The sequence below is a fragment of the Sphaeramia orbicularis genome, chromosome 11, assembly GCF_902148855.1.
Source record: "Sphaeramia orbicularis chromosome 11, fSphaOr1.1, whole genome shotgun sequence".
NCBI classification, from domain to species: domain Eukaryota; kingdom Metazoa; phylum Chordata; class Actinopteri; order Kurtiformes; family Apogonidae; genus Sphaeramia; species Sphaeramia orbicularis.
Window position 1 is genome coordinate 42155075 of NC_043967.1, and position 19090 is coordinate 42174164.

The following is a 19090-nucleotide window of genomic DNA, read 5'->3' on the forward strand; positions in this document are numbered from 1 at the left end:
AGGTTTAAAATTTTAAGTCTACAGGTTTAAAATGTTAAGTCTACAGGTTTAAAATGTTAAATCAACATGTTTAAACTATTAAATATACAGGTTTAAAATGTTAAATCTACGGGTTTAAAACGTTAAGTCTACTTGTTTAAAATGTTAAATCTACATGTTTAAAATGTTAAATCTACAGGTTTAAAATGTTAAATCTACGGGTTTAAAATGTTAAGTCTACTTGTTTAAAATGTTAAATCCACATGTTTAAAATGTTAAATCTACAGGCTTAAAATGTTAAATCTACATGTTTAAAACGTTAAATCTACATGTTTAAAATGTTAAATCTACAGGTTTAAACTGTTAAATCTATATGTTTAAACTGTTAAATCTACATGTTTAAAATGTTAAATCTACAGGTTTAAACTGTTGAATCTACATGTTTAAAATGTTAAATCCACATGTTTAAAATGTTAAATCTACAGGTTTAAAATGTTAAATCCACATGTTTAAAATGTTAAATCTACAGGTTTAAACTGTTAAATCTACATGTTTAAAATGTTAAATCTACATGTTTAAAATGTTAAATCCGCATGTTTAAAATGTTAAATCCACATGTTTAAAATGTTAAATCCACATGTTTAAAATGTTAAATCTACAGGTTTAAAATGTTAAATCTACATGTTTAAAATGTTAAATCCACATGTTTAAAATGTTAAATCCACATGTTTAAACTGTTAAATCTACAGGTTTAAACTGTTGAATCTACATGTTTAAAATGTTAAATCCACATGTTTAAACTGTTGAATCTACATGTTTAAAATGTTAAATCTACAGGTTTAAAATGTTAAATCTACAGGTTTAAAATGTTAAATCCACATGTTTAAAATGTTAAATCTACAGGTTTAAAATGTTAAATCCACATGTTTAAAATGTTAAATCTACAGGTTTAAAATGTTAAATCTACAGGTTTAAAATGTTAAATCCACATGTTTAAAATGTTAAATCTACAGGTTTAAAATGTTAAATCTACAGGTTTAAAATGTTAAATCCACATGTTTAAAATGTTAAATCCACATGTTTAAACTGTTGAATCTACATGTTTAAAATGTTAAATCTACAGGTTTAAAATGTTAAATCCACATGTTTAAAATGTTAAATCCACATGTTTAAAATGTTAAATCTACAGGTTTAAACTGTTGAATCTACATGTTTAAAATGTTAAATCCACATGTTTAAACTGTTGAATCTACATGTTTAAAATGTTAAATCTACAGGTTTAAAATGTTAAATCTACAGGTTTAAAATGTTAAATCCACATGTTTAAAATGTTAAATCTACAGGTTTAAACTGTTAAATCTACATGTTTAAAATGTTAAATCTACATGTTTAAAATGTTAAATCCGCATGTTTAAAATGTTAAATCCACATGTTTAAAATGTTAAATCCACATGTTTAAAATGTTAAATCTACATGTTTAAACTGTTAAATCTACAGGTTTAAAATGTTAAATCCGCATGTTTAAAATGTTAAATCCACATGTTTAAAATGTTAAATCTACATGTTTAAAATGTTAAATCCACATGTTTAAAATGTTAAATCTACAGGTTTAAAATGTTAAATCCACATGTTTAAAATGTTAAATCTACAGGTTTAAAATGTTAAATCCACATGTTTAAAATGTTAAATCTACATGTTTAAAATGTTAAATCTACAGGTTTAAAATGTTAAATCCACATGTTTAAAATGTTAAATCTACAGGTTTAAAATGTTAAATCCACATGTTTAAAATGTTAAATCTACATGTTTAAAATGTTAAATCTACAGGTTTAAAACGTTAAATCTACAGGTTTAAAATGTTAAAACTACATGTTTAAAATGTTAAATCTACAGGTTTAAAATGTTAAATCTACATGTTTAAAATGTTAAATCCACATGTTTAAAATGTTAAATCTACATGTTTAAAATGTTAAATCTACAGGTTTAAAACGTTAAATCTACAGGTTTAAAATGTTAAAACTACATGTTTAAAATGTTAAATCTACAGGTTTAAAATGTTAAATCTACAGGTTTAAAACGTTAAATCTACAGGTTTAAAATGTTAAAACTACATGTTTAAAATGTTAAATCTACAGGTTTAAAATGTTAAATCTACAGGTTTAAAATGTTAAATCTACAGGTTTAAAACGTTAAATCTAAAGGTTTAAAATGTTAAAACTACATGTTTAAAATGTTAAATCTACAGGTTTAAAATGTTAAATCTACAGGTTTAAAATTTTAAGTCTACAGGTTTAAAATGTTAAGTCTACAGGTTTAAAATGTTAAATCAACATGTTTAAACTATTAAATATACAGGTTTAAAATGTTAAATCTACGGGTTTAAAACGTTAAGTCTACTTGTTTAAAATGTTAAATCTACATGTTTAAAATGTTAAATCTACAGGTTTAAAATGTTAAATCTACGGGTTTAAAATGTTAAGTCTACTTGTTTAAAATGTTAAATCCACATGTTTAAAATGTTAAATCTACAGGCTTAAAATGTTAAATCTACATGTTTAAAACGTTAAATCTACATGTTTAAAATGTTAAATCTACAGGTTTAAACTGTTAAATCTATATGTTTAAACTGTTAAATCTACATGTTTAAAATGTTAAATCTACAGGTTTAAACTGTTGAATCTACATGTTTAAAATGTTAAATCCACATGTTTAAAATGTTAAATCTACAGGTTTAAAATGTTAAATCCACATGTTTAAAATGTTAAATCTACAGGTTTAAACTGTTAAATCTACATGTTTAAAATGTTAAATCTACATGTTTAAAATGTTAAATCCGCATGTTTAAAATGTTAAATCCACATGTTTAAAATGTTAAATCTACAGGTTTAAAATGTTAAATCTACATGTTTAAAATGTTAAATCCACATGTTTAAAATGTTAAATCCACATGTTTAAACTGTTAAATCTACAGGTTTAAACTGTTGAATCTACATGTTTAAAATGTTAAATCCACATGTTTAAACTGTTGAATCTACATGTTTAAAATGTTAAATCTACAGGTTTAAAATGTTAAATCTACAGGTTTAAAATGTTAAATCCACATGTTTAAAATGTTAAATCTACAGGTTTAAAATGTTAAATCCACATGTTTAAAATGTTAAATCTACAGGTTTAAAATGTTAAATCTACAGGTTTAAAATGTTAAATCCACATGTTTAAAATGTTAAATCTACAGGTTTAAAATGTTAAATCTACAGGTTTAAAATGTTAAATCCACATGTTTAAAATGTTAAATCCACATGTTTAAACTGTTGAATCTACATGTTTAAAATGTTAAATCCACATGTTTAAAATGTTAAATCCACATGTTTAAAATGTTAAATCTACAGGTTTAAACTGTTGAATCTACATGTTTAAAATGTTAAATCCACATGTTTAAACTGTTGAATCTACATGTTTAAAATGTTAAATCTACAGGTTTAAAATGTTAAATCTACAGGTTTAAAATGTTAAATCCACATGTTTAAAATGTTAAATCTACAGGTTTAAACTGTTAAATCTACATGTTTAAAATGTTAAATCTACATGTTTAAAATGTTAAATCCGCATGTTTAAAATGTTAAATCCACATGTTTAAAATGTTAAATCCACATGTTTAAAATGTTAAATCTACATGTTTAAACTGTTAAATCTACAGGTTTAAAATGTTAAATCCGCATGTTTAAAATGTTAAATCCACATGTTTAAAATGTTAAATCTACATGTTTAAAATGTTAAATCCACATGTTTAAAATGTTAAATCTACAGGTTTAAAATGTTAAATCCACATGTTTAAAATGTTAAATCTACAGGTTTAAAATGTTAAATCCACATGTTTAAAATGTTAAATCTACATGTTTAAAATGTTAAATCTACAGGTTTAAAATGTTAAATCCACATGTTTAAAATGTTAAATCTACAGGTTTAAAATGTTAAATCCACATGTTTAAAATGTTAAATCTACATGTTTAAAATGTTAAATCTACAGGTTTAAAACGTTAAATCTACAGGTTTAAAATGTTAAAACTACATGTTTAAAATGTTAAATCTACAGGTTTAAAATGTTAAATCTACATGTTTAAAATGTTAAATCCACATGTTTAAAATGTTAAATCTACATGTTTAAAATGTTAAATCTACAGGTTTAAAACGTTAAATCTACAGGTTTAAAATGTTAAAACTACATGTTTAAAATGTTAAATCTACAGGTTTAAAATGTTAAATCTACAGGTTTAAAACGTTAAATCTACAGGTTTAAAATGTTAAAACTACATGTTTAAAATGTTAAATCTACAGGTTTAAAATGTTAAATCTACAGGTTTAAAATGTTAAGTCTACAGGTTTAAAATGTTAAGTCTACAGGTTTAAAATGTTAAATCAACATGTTTAAACTATTAAATATACAGGTTTAAAATGTTAAATCTACATGTTTAAAATGTTAAGTCTACTTGTTTAAAATGTTAAATCCACATGTTTAAAATGTTAAATCTACAGGCTTAAAATGTTAAATCTACATGTTTAAAACGTTAAATCTACATGTTTAAAATGTTAAATCTACAGGTTTAAACTGTTAAATCTATATGTTTAAACTGTTAAATCTACATGTTTAAAATGTTAAATCTACAGGTTTAAACTGTTGAATCTACATGTTTAAAATGTTAAATCCACATGTTTAAAATGTTAAATCTACAGGTTTAAAATGTTAAATCCACATGTTTAAAATGTTAAATCTACAGGTTTAAACTGTTAAAACTACATGTTTAAAATGTTAAATCTACAGGTTTAAAATGTTAAATCTACATGTTTAAAATGTTAAATCCACATGTTTAAAATGTTAAATCTACATGTTTAAAATGTTAAATCTACAGGTTTAAAACGTTAAATCTACAGGTTTAAAATGTTAAAACTACATGTTTAAAATGTTAAATCTACAGGTTTAAAATGTTAAATCTACAGGTTTAAAACGTTAAATCTACAGGTTTAAAATGTTAAAACTACATGTTTAAAATGTTAAATCTACAGGTTTAAAATGTTAAATCTACAGGTTTAAAATGTTAAGTCTACAGGTTTAAAATGTTAAGTCTACAGGTTATAATGTTAAATCAACATGTTTAAACTATTAAATATACAGGTTTAAAATGTTAAATCTACATGTTTAACATGTTAAGTCTACTTGTTTAAAATGTTAAATCCACATGTTTAAAATGTTAAATCTACAGGTTTAAACTGTTAAAACTACATGTTTAAAATGTTAAATCTACAGGTTTAAAATGTTAAATCTACATGTTTAAAATGTTAAATCCACATGTTTAAAATGTTAAATCTACATGTTTAAAATGTTAAATCTACAGGTTTAAAACGTTAAATCTACAGGTTTAAAATGTTAAAACTACATGTTTAAAATGTTAAATCTACAGGTTTAAAATGTTAAATCTACAGGTTTAAAACGTTAAATCTACAGGTTTAAAATGTTAAAACTACATGTTTAAAATGTTAAATCTACAGGTTTAAAATGTTAAATCTACAGGTTTAAAATGTTAAGTCTACAGGTTTAAAATGTTAAGTCTACAGGTTATAATGTTAAATCAACATGTTTAAACTATTAAATATACAGGTTTAAAATGTTAAATCTACATGTTTAAAATGTTAAGTCTACTTGTTTAAAATGTTAAATCCACATGTTTAAAATGCTAAATCTACAGGCTTAAAATGTTAAATCTACATGTTTAAAACGTTAAATCTACATGTTTAAAATGTTAAATCTACAGGTTTAAACTGTTAAATCTATATGTTTAAACTGTTAAATCTACATGTTTAAAATGTTAAATCTACAGGTTTAAACTGTTGAATCTACATGTTTAAAATGTTAAATCCACATGTTTAAAATGTTAAATCTACAGGTTTAAAATGTTAAATCCACATGTTTAAAATGTTAAATCTACATGTTTAAAATGTTAAATCCACATGTTTAAAATGTTAAATCTACATGTTTAAAATGTTAAATCTACAGGTTTAAAATGTTAAATCTACGGGTTTAAAATGTTAAGTCTACTTGTTTAAAATGTTAAATCTACATGTTTAAAATGTTAAATCCACATGTTTAAAATGTTAAATCTACAGGTTTAAAACGTTAAATCTACAGGTTTAAAATGTTAAAACTACATGTTTAAAATGTTAAATCTACATGTTTAAAATGTTAAATCTACATGTTTAAAATGTTAAATCTACAGGTTTAAAATGTTAAATCCACATGTTTAAAATGTTAAATCTACATGTTTAAAATGTTAAATCCACATGTTTAAAATGTTAAATCCACATGTTTAAAATGTTAAATCTACATGTTTAAAATGTTAAATCTACATGTTTAAAATGTTAAATCTACAGGTTTAAACTGTTAAATCTACAGGTTTAAACTGTTAAATCTACATGTTTAAACTGTTAAATCTACATGTTTAAAATGTTAAATCCACATGTTTAAAATGTTAAATCTACATGTTTAAAATGTTAAATCCACATGTTTAAAATGTTAAATCCACATGTTTAAAATGTTAAATCTACATGTTTAAACTGTTAAATCTACATGTTTAAACTGTTAAATCTACATGTTTAAAATGTTAAATCTACATGTTTAAAATGTTAAATCTACATGTTACTCCATAAATGTGTTTACAGTTGGATGTGTTTTTTACAGTATTGTTCTGGAAACCACAGCTGCCAGTTTTTTTTCCATAAACACAAGAGGATTTTTTTTTTTACAGTGTAGTACTGGGCCTTAGAAATAAAACTAGCCAATAGTCCTCCAAAAACTGCCATTTATAATTGCTTTCAGAAAGTCTCAGTCTTTATAAATGACAGTGATTAGTCTAATTATTCACCCAGACAGACTTTCACAACCTGGCAGCCCCAAAATCAGCTCTAAAAAACTTCATAAAACTGCAGCAGGGCTTTAAATCATTCATAAATACTTTAATGAGCTATTAGTTACAGCTTAAAATCAGTGTCTGAGTATAATTTTTTTTTTTTTTTTTTTTTTTTTTTAAGTGGTAGGCTGTGATCATTTCAAACATGTCTGGTCACTTTCCCTCAGATGTGTTTCATCTTATTAGTGTGCATGTACTGGAGAGCAGAAGTTGGCTCAGTATAATAAGCGTATAAGGCGGTGAGCTGGAGCCCAGTCCGTGGGAGGGGTCTGCCAAACCTTTTCCCTCTAATTGACCAGGGAGCAGAAGCAGCCGGGGATGCGAGCAGCCACAGACGGAGACAGAGGTACTCAGCAAACCGCATTCTGTTGCTTAATAACCGATGATTGAAACTCATTAGCTGGAATTAGATTTGTTGGTGTGTCGCATGTCTTTGCTAAGTGTTTGGAAAGCAATCTTGTTCTCCAGAAAAGGAAAATAAAGTGCGCTGTGTTGAATTTTTTTTTTTTTTTTTTTTTTTTTTTTTTTTTTTTTTTTTTTTTACATCATGACATTTTTTTTTTTTTTTTTGTCTTGGGAATTCAGTTGAGACTTGCTTAGCTGTTTTTTTGTGAAAATGCTTGCGCTGCAGGAGATGCAGAGGATAGATTTCTTTTTGTCACTTCAGTGCCTGGCAGCGACAAAAGCACGCAGTGAATTAAAGTTATTGTCGCATAAAAAACGCAGCGACTTGTAACATCTTTTGCTTTCCATAACAGACACGTACGGGCGTATGGGTTTGACCAGAGACGGGGAGTCCGGCCCGTGTTCAGATGGATGATTTGGAACTGTTTTACTTTGAGCAAACCGATCCGAAAGACGCCTCCTTGGGTGTCAGGGAGATCAACTGTGGCGGCGGCGGAGGAGAAGCAAGAGGAGGTGGTTCAGGACCATGGACAGCGCACCGGCCCGCACGTTCAGAACCATGGACAGCGCACCGGCCCACAGAAACATCTTTCACCTCCAAAACCCAAGATGAAGATGATGATGTTGGACTGATAGAGACAAGTCCACAAACCTGCAGATTGAGTCACAGCTCCTCTAGTGAACTATACGAGGAGGAGGAGGAGGAGGAGGAGGAGGAGGAGGGGGCGGCGGAGGTGGAGGAAGAAGAAGAAGAAGAAGAGGAGGACATCCCGGAACTTTACTTACTGTCCGATGATGACCTCTCCTCCGACGGCTCCGGGAAGTCGGTGGATTACGGCTTCATCATCGCCGTCACTTGTCTGGTCACGGGTATCTCTTTAGTCGCTATATCCTACACGATCCCCCGGGACGTGAGAGTGGACCCGGATACCGTGTCGGCCCGGGAGATGGAGAGGCTGGAGAGGGAGAAAGCCCGAGTGGGAGCCCATCTGGACCGGTGCGTCATAGCCGGACTGTGCCTGCTCACCCTGGGAGGCGTGCTGCTGTCCACGCTGCTCATGATCTCCATGTGGAAAGGGGAGATGATGAGGAGGAAAGCCTTTGCCTATTCTAAACACGCAGCCAAGTTGTACGGCTCCATAAATTTGAAAGCGGACTCCAGCCCCACTCGGGAATCCCATTTGTCAGTGGCTGATGAGGATTTGGAAGTGCTCAGCTGATTTATGGACAGGACAGGCCCCAAAGACTTGGAAAAGTGCTTACAAAATCCTTCCAGTGCTGTCCTATAATCGGGGATGTAGAGGAGGGCTTAATGCCTGCTTTTTTTTTTTTTTTTTTTTTTTTTTTTCCTTAAAGCCGAGGCTACTTTTTTGATTGAAATGGACCTTTTTAAGTTCAGAGCTGGACTTTTATGATAAGCATTAGAGAGTTCACACAGTTCAATGGATGCAGTCAGTTGTACAGCTCTGGAGGAAAGTAAGAGGACACAGGTCGTGAGTAAGATCCTGATAAAATATTGGGATTCAGAGCATGTGTTTGCAAAAAAAGTACCTGAAACTTAAGAGAGAGAGACAGCCCATAATAATAACACCAGCCATAAATGTTGTGTTGTTTGTTAAATTTGATAAAGACACTAAAATGAAGGTTTTAAGAACTTTAAACCGGCTGTTTCTTGGTTTCCTTGACAAACTCAGAATGTGCCAAATTGTTTTTCTAATCATCAGTGTCAGAGTGAATCCACACTTTCAGTTATCTTGTATTTTAGATACAGATATGACCCCCCCCCCCCCCCCCCCCCCCAAAAGGAGAGGCAAGGGGTAGTGTTTTTGGTTTGTTTCTTTGTTTGTTTACACTTCAGCAGCAAAACTATTGGTTGAATTCAAACCAAACTGGGTTTATAGATTGCCAGTGACCCAGAATAGATCTGATTACAGTTTGAGAAAAGTAGGTTAAAGTTCCAATTTTTTTATGAATTTTTTATTTATTTTTTTTCCCATTTACATATAATGGGCAAAAATTTAAATGCTGTAGCAGCAAAACTATTGGTTGAATTCATACCAAATTGGGTTTATAGATTGCCAGTGACCCAGAATAGATCTGATTACAGTTTGAAAAAAGTAGGTTAAAGTTCCAATTTTTATGATTTTTTTTTTTTTTTTAATTTTTCCATTTACATATAATGGGCAAAAATTTAAATGCTGTAGCAGCAAAACTGTTGGTTGAATTCATACCAAATTGGGTTTATAGATTGCCAATGACCCAGAATAGGTCTGATTACAGTTTGAAAAAAGTAGGTTAAAGTTCCAATTTTTTATGAATTTAAAAAAAAAAAAAAAAAAAAAATCCCATTTACTTATAATGGGCAAAAATTTAAATGCTGTAGCAGCAAAACTGTTGGTTGAATTCATACCAAATTGGGTTTATAGATTGCCAGTGACCCAGAATAGATCTGAATACAGTTTGAAAAAAGTAGGTTAAAGTTCCAATTTTTATGATTTTTTTTTTTTTAATTTTCCCATTTACTTATAATGGGCAAACATTTAAATGCTGTAGCAGCAAAACTATTGGTTGAATTCATACCAAATTGGGTTTATAGATTGCCAGTGACCCAGAATAGGTCTGATTACAGTTTGAAAAAAGTAGGTTAAAGTTCCAATTTTTTTATGAATTTTTAAAAAAAAAATTTCCCATTTATTTATAATGGGCAAAAATTTAAATGCTGTAGCAGCAAAACTATTGGTTGAATTCACACCAAATTAAGTTTATAGATTGCCAGTGACCCAGAATAGATGAAGTTATATTTTGGGAAAAGTAGGTCCAAGTTAAATTTTTTTAATGAATTTTTAAAATCCTTTTTTTTCCTCCCATTTACTTATAATGGGCGAAATTTCAAACATCTATAAAAACATCAATTTTGTTTCAATTTACGTCAAACTTCACACATATACAGAGGCAACTGATATGCTGATATCGTCACATGCATAGACATGATGACATCAGCTGGATCGATGCCAAAATAAACTACAATATATGTGAGGGGCGGGGTTTGTTGTGCCTGGAACCACTTGTAATATTTAGTTTTAATGACTCCAAATAACCAATTCCTAGTATTGGGAATGTTGGTTAACTTGCTAAAAAAAAGTGAAAACAACTAGAATTCACTATTTTCAAACCTCAAAAACAGCCAGTTTATATTTGTTTGTATTCTCAGACAGGATTCAGAGATCAATTTTGGTGGAATAATTCTGATATTACTCCTCATTAATCTTTCACATTTCTGTTTACACTATTCTTTGCACAAAATCCAAGCTGTCTGGTTCTGTTTGATAGTTCACGATGATTCATCATCCTTTTTTTTTTTTTTAATTTATACCACACTCAGACATTTTAAATGGGGTCAAATTCTGGAAGTTCATAGTAGAGCTGAAATGATTAATCGACTCAAAGTGATCCAAAAAAAAATCATTCAACCATAATTCTCCTGAATCAAAGCTTTATTTCCTTCATTTCTCTGCTGTTAAACATTGGTTCCACTGTTGTGTTTCACACGGACGCTTATTGTGTAGCACAAAGAAGCTTCAATTCAGGAAAACTGCAAAAGAATATTTCCCTTCAATCAATTCGAGTCGATTAATCGAATTGGGAATTTTTGCATTCGCTTCAAGCACCTAATTGATTAATCGTTTCAGCTCTAGTTGGTAGTTTTTCTTACTTTTTCCTTCAGAGCTGTACTTTATATTATGTTTTAACTGGTGTATTCCTTCTGTTGATCTCTGACCCATGCTTTATGTTTACAGCTGCATCACCGTATTTCAGTGAATAGTGCAAACTCATACGTTAAAGGCCTGTGTGCTGGAGCTGCAAAGGAAAATCAGCAGTGGTGTAATTGTAAAGGTCTTTTGGACTCCTGCCTTCTGTATCCACTATAGCACATGTGTCAAACATACGGCCCGGGGGCCAAAACCGGTCCGCCAAAGGTTCCAATCTGGCCCGCGAGATGAATTTACAAAGTGCAAAATGCAAAAATTACCCTGAAGATATTAACAGTCAAGGGCATCAAACTCAAAAATAATAGCATATTAACCTAGAAATAATGACTCCAAATTTTCTTTTTGATTTAATGTGAGAAAAATCCTATGATATTATGCCTATAAATAATGGCAACACCATTTTTTTCTCTTTGATTTATTGCAAAGAACATTAAATTCTGATATCCTTTAATAATAAAACGTCAATAACCTGAACAAATATGAACAACCTGAAATATCTAAAGAAAAATAAGTGTAATTTTAACAATATTCTGCCTGTTTTGTGTCTTGGTAGAGCTGATTTGTAATGCACATGTATAAATCATAAGTTGAGGCATAACATTGATCAAATTGTACTTATTTTTCTTCAGAAATTTCAGTTTTTTCCAGTTATTCACATCTTTTTTTTTTTTTTGAACTTTTTATTTAGATTTTTGCACAACATAAAACAGAACAAAACAAAACATCTGACACAAGACATAAATAAATTAAAAAAAAATGAATAAATTACACCATATAGTATTATTATTGTTACAAATATTATACTACATCTATAGATACATTGCCAAATATCGAAATATTCATATACAGGGTGACACAAAAAAACGGGAACTTTTTAACAATCCAATAAAACCAAGAGTGATGGAAGAAAAATATTTTATTCATAGTAACTGAAACCTTAAACCATGCCATTTAAGAAACAATGATGGAATTTTCATTTTTTAAAAATTACTTCCTGTAGATGGCGTCCTCCTGTACGAATGCATTCTTGAAATCTGCTGTTGAAATTCCTCATTGACCGCTGCAACATCTCAGCTGGAATACTGTGAATTTCATCCTGAATTCTCTGTTTTAACTCATCCACAGTTCTTGGTCGAGTCGTGTACACTTTACCCTTGAGATAGCCCCACAAGAAAAAATCACAAACGGACAAATCTGGCGATCTAGGGGGCCAGGGAACGTTACCGAATCTTGAGATCACACGGTTATCGAACAATTCTCGCACAGCCGCCAATGGTTACTAAAATGGGGGTGTGTTTACTTGCTCAAGGTCACTGTCTCGCAGTGCTGCCACTTGCTCATGTCCGCCAATACGAACTTCAAAAATTCCCGTTTTTTTGGGTCACTCTGTAATTTTTAAAAAATGAAAATTCCATCACTGTTTCTTAAATGGCATGTTTTAAGGTTTCAGTTACTATGAATAAAATATTTTTCTCCCATCATTCTTGGTTTTATTAGATTGTTAAAAAGTTCCCGTTTTTTTGTGTCACCCTGTATTTGTATACATATGCACACATCTATATAAATACAAAACACCTCATGTCAGGGCTTATAAGAGAAATTCTAGTCAACAACCCAAAAAGTTTAATTATACAAATAGTCTTCGACCATGTGCCATCTCCGCTTAAAAAGATTCATTTTCATTTGTAATGATGCGGTCATTCTTTCCATAGCGTACACTTGTTTCAGTCTTTGTTTCCATTCTATTACCGTTCCATTCTATTACTGCAATCAATAGTAAAATATGTAAAATATATCTCTGCTCTGCATTAACCCTTTCATGCACAGAGGTCACTCCAGTGGACAGTTCTTCTCCAGCTGTTCTCTTGTATATTCATGGGTTTTATTGTTTTAGTTCCATACCAGCCAACACAGTGAACACTTATGCATCATCCCATACACTGCAATTCATACCATTACTGTGACTTTGCCGTTCTTGACAAACCTGATCTGCAGTGACGCATGTTTTGGTGTAAATTATCAAACAAAACAGTTTTTTTTTTTTTTTTTGCATATTATCTTCATGAAATGAATAATAACTAGTATTAGAGTATTTTAGAATGTGGGAAAACATCTGATTAGCAGCATTAACCCATAAAGACCCAGTGCTGCTTTTGTGATAGTCCCCAAATTATTTTATTTCTATATTTAACCTTTCTCAAATGATTTATGACCATTAATTGTAATATTATCTTCTTTGTTTTGCATTTTTTTTAGTGAAAACCTGGTATTTTCCTGTATTTAATTCACTGATCATACAGATGTTCATAAAAACTCAGATTAAAATTGAGGGTTATTCAATCCAAAACAGAGAAAACTGAAGAAAAAGTTACTTTCAAAGCAAAATCTATCATTCACTGAACATAAATGAAGTGTCTCCATCCACTGTCATTGATCCAACTCCATGGGTTTTACTGGTGAATCAATGTTGTAGAAGATGATGGTGTTTCCATGCTCACTACAGAGCCTCTGAACGTCCAAATGGGTCATGTCTGATGACCATAAAAAGATGACGAAGTGTATTTAACACCAATTATTTACATATATTGATAGGATAAATGGATCAACAGGTATTAAACAGTTTAGATCAGTAGATGGTTTGTGTCGCCAGTGGCTGTTTGGGTCTTTATGGGTTAAAAATGTTTTTATTGCATACTTTTCCATATCACTTTCTGATATTAGGTTTAAAAACATGTTTCTTTGCTTGAAAAATTAAATGCATGGGGTCCGGCTGAGTCGACAGTTTTGTAACTCCTTAAAAAAAAAAAAAAAAAAAAACCTAAATTGCATGTTTTTTTCATGCCTAAAGAGCAATAAAAACACACAAACATTGTGACCAAGGTTCTCATAATTGCATGAAAGGGTTAAAATCATTGACCGGTATGACTCCAAGTAAATAGAATTCACATCTTTTTTGTTTTGGATAGAAATAGTTTCATCATTTAATGTTATTTTTTTTGCACTAAAAAATTTGGAGTTGTCATTATTTATAGGTTATTATGCTGTTATTTTACTGGTCCGGCCCACTGGAGATCAGATTGGGCTGAATTTGGCCCCTGAAAGAAAATGAGTTTGACACCCCTGCACTATAGCACTTCACTGAATGAAAAGATATGTGCAATTTGGCTTAAAAAAAAAAAAAAAAAAAACCCTGCATGAGTGTGTTAAACTCCAAAGAAATTCTGTTAAATATTATTCTTACGTGCTGAAGCGAAGCTCATATTTGCACGTATTTGCTGAAATACCACAGGAGGAGTAATTAGATTTTGTGGTTGAGCACAAACATCAGGGACGCTCACTTTACGCCAAATACACTCGAGGTTTGACTGCAGATGTTCGAGTGAGACAGAGAGAGGCTGAACAGAACCCCTGGGGGAAAGCTCTCCTGGTAATTGGTGTTACTTAATTGCTCGTGGGAGGGCTAGGAATCAGTAAAAAAAAAAAAAAAAAAAAAAAAAAAAACAACCCACAGCCTTTTAACAACTGCCTCAATCAAGACCATTTCACTTGCTTATCAAAGAGAAACCCATTACAGATGCAGCGTTTGAGTGAAATATTTCGTCGTATCGGAAAGGGGAAGGACGTAATGGATTGCCTTCTCTGACAGAAGATGCTGTGAATGAACAATCGTGTAAACGCTGTGCTGTGCAGCCTCTGTGTTTGGAAGTGCTTACGGGCCCAGCAGGATCACATTATCCTCCATGCGACCTTCCCTCACTCTCTCATCATTAATGTAATTAAATAGGCTGAATTATCTGACCCCCCTTTATTAAATATTAACTCGATTTCTAAAGGCTAATCCGTCCTCGATTATGTTTTCTAAAATAATAGCTTGTTTGGGTTTTCACAGGTGTCTCGTGTCCTCCTTGACCGTCTGAAAGGAAAACTCCTGTTCTCGGATGACTTATTTTGTGATGAAGTGTGGAGAATTTCCCTCTTCTCTTCCGTGCTGACTCATCTGCTGGGGATTTTACCTATCAGAGAACAGCTGTGAGCTCCCTGTATTATTATTGTATGTACAGGGTGACACAAAAAAACGGGAACTTTTTAACAATCCAATAAAACCAAGAGTGATGGAAGAAAAATATTTTATTCATAGTAATTGAAACCTTAAAACATGCCATTTAAGAAACAATGATGGAATTTTCATTTTTTTTAAATTACAGGGTGACCCAAAAAAAACAGGATTTTTTTTTTTTTTTTTTTTAAATATCTTTTTATTTCACACAGGAGAATCCTCCAAATACAGTACAAACAGTCATACTGGGTCTCACTTTTTACAATTCTCCTTTGTGCGCTCTTCCCACCTCCCATCCCTTAGGAAATAAATCAACTAAACACATACAAAAGTAACAAGCCAAAAATATACATATCTAAAGAAAGATAAATAAACAAATACATAATAATAATAAAAAAAATCATAATAAAGTAAAAATAATAATAATAACATAAAAAAAAAAAAAATAAATCATCATCCTCACAAAAACATTAATAAGGGTAACAACATAAGCATGAACATAATTATGCATACTGTAACATAAATAGCAATAATAAGGCAGTATTCGTTATCTACAAACTCAAACTTTCTCCATACCAGAAAGTAGAGGCAACCAAAATTCATTAAAGAGATGGCCCCGATTGTATTTATCCAAAGTCAGTTTCTCTAAAGGTAAAAGAGAAGACAGTTGTTCATGGAAGATCTTAAAGGATGGAGGGGACTCATTCTTCCAAAATAGAAGTATGCATTTCTTTGCGAAGTAAGTGATCAGAATTAGTATCCTGCATTTTTTATGATCTAACTGTAACTTATATGTGTCATTTAAAAACAGGAATTTTTGAAGTGCGTATTGGCGGACATGAGCAAGTGGCAGCACTGCGAGACACTGACCTTGAGCAAGTAAACACACCCCCATTTTAGTAACCACTGGCGGCTGTGCGAGAATTGTTCGGTAACCGTGTGATCTCAAGATTCAGTAACGTTCCCTGGCCCCCTAGATCACCAGATTTGTCCGTTTGTGATTTTTTCTTGTGGGGCTATCTCAAGGGTAAAGTGTACACGACTCGACCAAGAACTGTGGATGAGTTAAAACAGAGAATTCAGGATGAAATTCATAGTATTCCAGCTGAGATGTTGCAGCGGTCAATGAGGAATCTCAACAGCAGATTTCAAGAATGCATTTGTACAGGAGGACGCCATCTACAGGAAGTAATTTTAAAAACATGAAAATTCCATCATTGTTTCTTAAATGGCATGTTTTAAGGTTTCAATTACTATGAATAAAATATTTTTCTTCCATCACTCTTTTTTTTATTGGATTGTTAACCCTCTGGTATCCCATCCAGCTAGGCCCTTACTAAGCACCGAGTGTGCCATTTTGGCACACTTGTGGAATAATGTCAAAAATTTTTTCATACAGTTTGTTTTTAATTCTTTTACACTTTTTTCTATTTCATCAACTTGAGCCGTAAATAAAAATACCAAATACTCAATAATTGTCACATTTTTAACACTTCAAATGCCATGTTTGTGATGTAAACAAACCATTTTTTTGGATGCAAAAAACACAAAAAAATATTTTTTTTTTTCAATATACTACATAAAAAGTAGATCACATATTATTTGATTTTTTCATCCTGGCATTTGTGAATGATTAACTCCAACATCGGTTAATTTTCATTATTATTTTTGGCGCTCAGTCAAATGTTCAAAAATACTAGCATCTGTCACCAAGTGTGTCAAAAAGCCACACCTATAAATCAAACTATTAAATATTATGTATTGATTTATTTTTCTGCTCTAATTTGATTTTATTTTTGTAAATCAAGGTCAGCCCTAATCATACATCATACAACATCAACATCGGGAATCATACATCATATCAAATAATCATTCATTTTAGATTTTTTTAACCCTTTAAACAATCTCTTTTCATTATGATGTCACTACATTTTTTGATGCAAAAAACATAAAATATGTTTGTTTTTTTCAAAATACTACATAAAAATTGGATTACATATTATTTGATTTTTGCAGCCTGGCATATGTCAATGATTAACAGCAACATTAGCAACGTTAATAAATTCATTCAGACCCTCACCTCTCAAATGAAGCCCAGATATCAGTAAAAGCAGGATTTATGCCTTAATGGCTTATGGATCAAAAACAGTGGTTATAATGGAAGAAATAGTGCGTTTTAGTCACACTTAGGAGACAGATGCTAGTCTTGTAATTTTCTTTTGTTTACAATGTGCAAATTTTAGTTGGTGGCCAGAATTTTAAAGATCATGCAAAAATGAACAACTTTTGAATTCTAACCTTATTTAAATTGTGAAAAATAATATGAAGTTTTTTAACATGAAGTGCAAAGTGTGCCTAAAAAGCGCACCCGGATACCGGAAGGTTAAAAAGTTCCCGTTTTTTTGTGTCACCCTGTATATGCGGGATTGCTGAGTAGTTTTAGGTCGTGTAAAAAGGCAGGGGAATTAATGAGAATGGGAGACTCTGGCTTCCGATATAAAACGCACAGACAGTCTACGTCTTTCATCAAGGACTGACCTTAAAATTTGACATTTACTGCTGAGCTGTTAAGATTTTTTTCTGTAACCATGCTGTTTTGTTTTTTTTTTAAACCAAACCTTGCATCTTTTACATTGGTGGCAGTTAAAGCCAGGAAAATGGTCCCCTGAAATAAAAGAATGACCTTTTTTTTTTTTTTTCCAAAGCATGAAGTAGTTTCAGGAGTGTTTTGTCCTTCTCTTTTAAAGTACCTGAAAACCACTTCACGACACAGTTGATGTAGAAAACGTAATGTTTGCAAAAGTCGACTGAATCGTGTTAAGTGGTGCCAAAAAAAAAAATGAAAGTGGCACCTATTTACGAAATGAAAAACTCGGATTGTTTTTCTAAATCCCAGTAAATTGAAAGTCATAATTGAAAAACTTATGTGACACAATGAACGCATTTTTATCAGTTGCTAAGAAACATCTGTAATGACCTGATCTGCAATTTAACAGTTTTACAGGAATAAGCAGAATTATTCATTTTATTTAGGTCAGGGGTGTCAAACTCGTTTCAGTTCAGGGGCCATATTCAGCTAAATTTGATCTGAAGTGGGCCGGACCAGTAAAATAATAACATAATAACCTAGAACTTATGAGAATTTAAAATTTTTGTCTTTGTTTTAGTGTAAAAAAAAACCCAAAAAACATTAAATCATGAAAATACTTACTTTTATAAATTATCAAAAAAAAAAAAAAAAAAAAAAAAACTGAAAAAACTGAAAAAACTGAAAAAACTGAAATTTAGATTAAAAAAACGTAAGAAAAGTTCAAATTGGGCTGAATTTTATTTAGACTTTTCAGGTTCTTCATATTTGTTCAGGTTATTCACATTTTAGTGTAACAGGATAGTTTGTAAATGTAAATATTTTCATAATTTAATGTTATTTTTTTGCACTAAAACGAAGAAAAAAATTTAAGTTGTTAATTCTAGATTTTTTTTTTTTTTTTGTGGCTTAATTCCAGATTTTTTTAACTTAATTGAAGATTTTTTTTGGCTTAATTCAAGATTTATTTTTTTTTTACTTAATTGAAGATTTTTTGTCAGCTTAATTCAAGATTTTTTGCTAAATTTGAGATTTTTTGGCTTAATTGAAGATTTTTTTTTTTTTTGCTTAATTGAAGATTTTTTACTTAATTGAAGATTTTTTTTGGCTTAATTAATGATTTTATTTACTTAATTGAAGATTTTTTTTGGCTTAATTCAAGATTTTTTTTTTTAACTTAATTGAAGATTTTTTTGTTGGCTTGATTCAAGATTTTTTGCAAAATTTGAGATTTTTTTGGCTTAATTGAAGATTTTTTTTTTTTTTTTGCTTAATTGAAGAATTTTTTTGCTTAATTGAAGATTTTTTACTTAATTGAAGATTTTTTTTGCTT

General features: G+C 30.5%; 1 protein-coding gene and 1 long non-coding RNA gene across 2 annotated transcripts in view; both read left to right on the plus strand.

Moving 5' to 3' along the window:
• The first annotated feature begins 7733 nt into the window (after positions 1-7733).
• Positions 7734-9114, plus strand: LOC115427925 (transmembrane protein 74-like). The gene has a single exon (XM_030146660.1). The coding sequence runs from the start codon at positions 7751-7753 to the stop codon at positions 8561-8563; it is 813 nt and encodes a 270-aa protein (XP_030002520.1). The 5' UTR covers positions 7734-7750; the 3' UTR covers positions 8564-9114.
• A 1928-nt stretch (positions 9115-11042) lies between these two features.
• LOC115428831 (uncharacterized) overlaps positions 11043-19090 on the plus strand; it is a 124812-nt gene continuing 116764 nt past the window's right edge. Inside the window, exon 1 of the long non-coding RNA XR_003936700.1 lies at positions 11043-11158. This is a non-coding gene — a long non-coding RNA (uncharacterized LOC115428831). The remainder of the gene's footprint in view (positions 11159-19090) is intronic.

Coding starts and splice junctions, on each gene's coding strand:
- LOC115427925 (XM_030146660.1), top strand. CDS start 7,751: ATGGATGATTTGGAACTGTTTTACTTTGAGCAAACCGATCCGAAAGAC.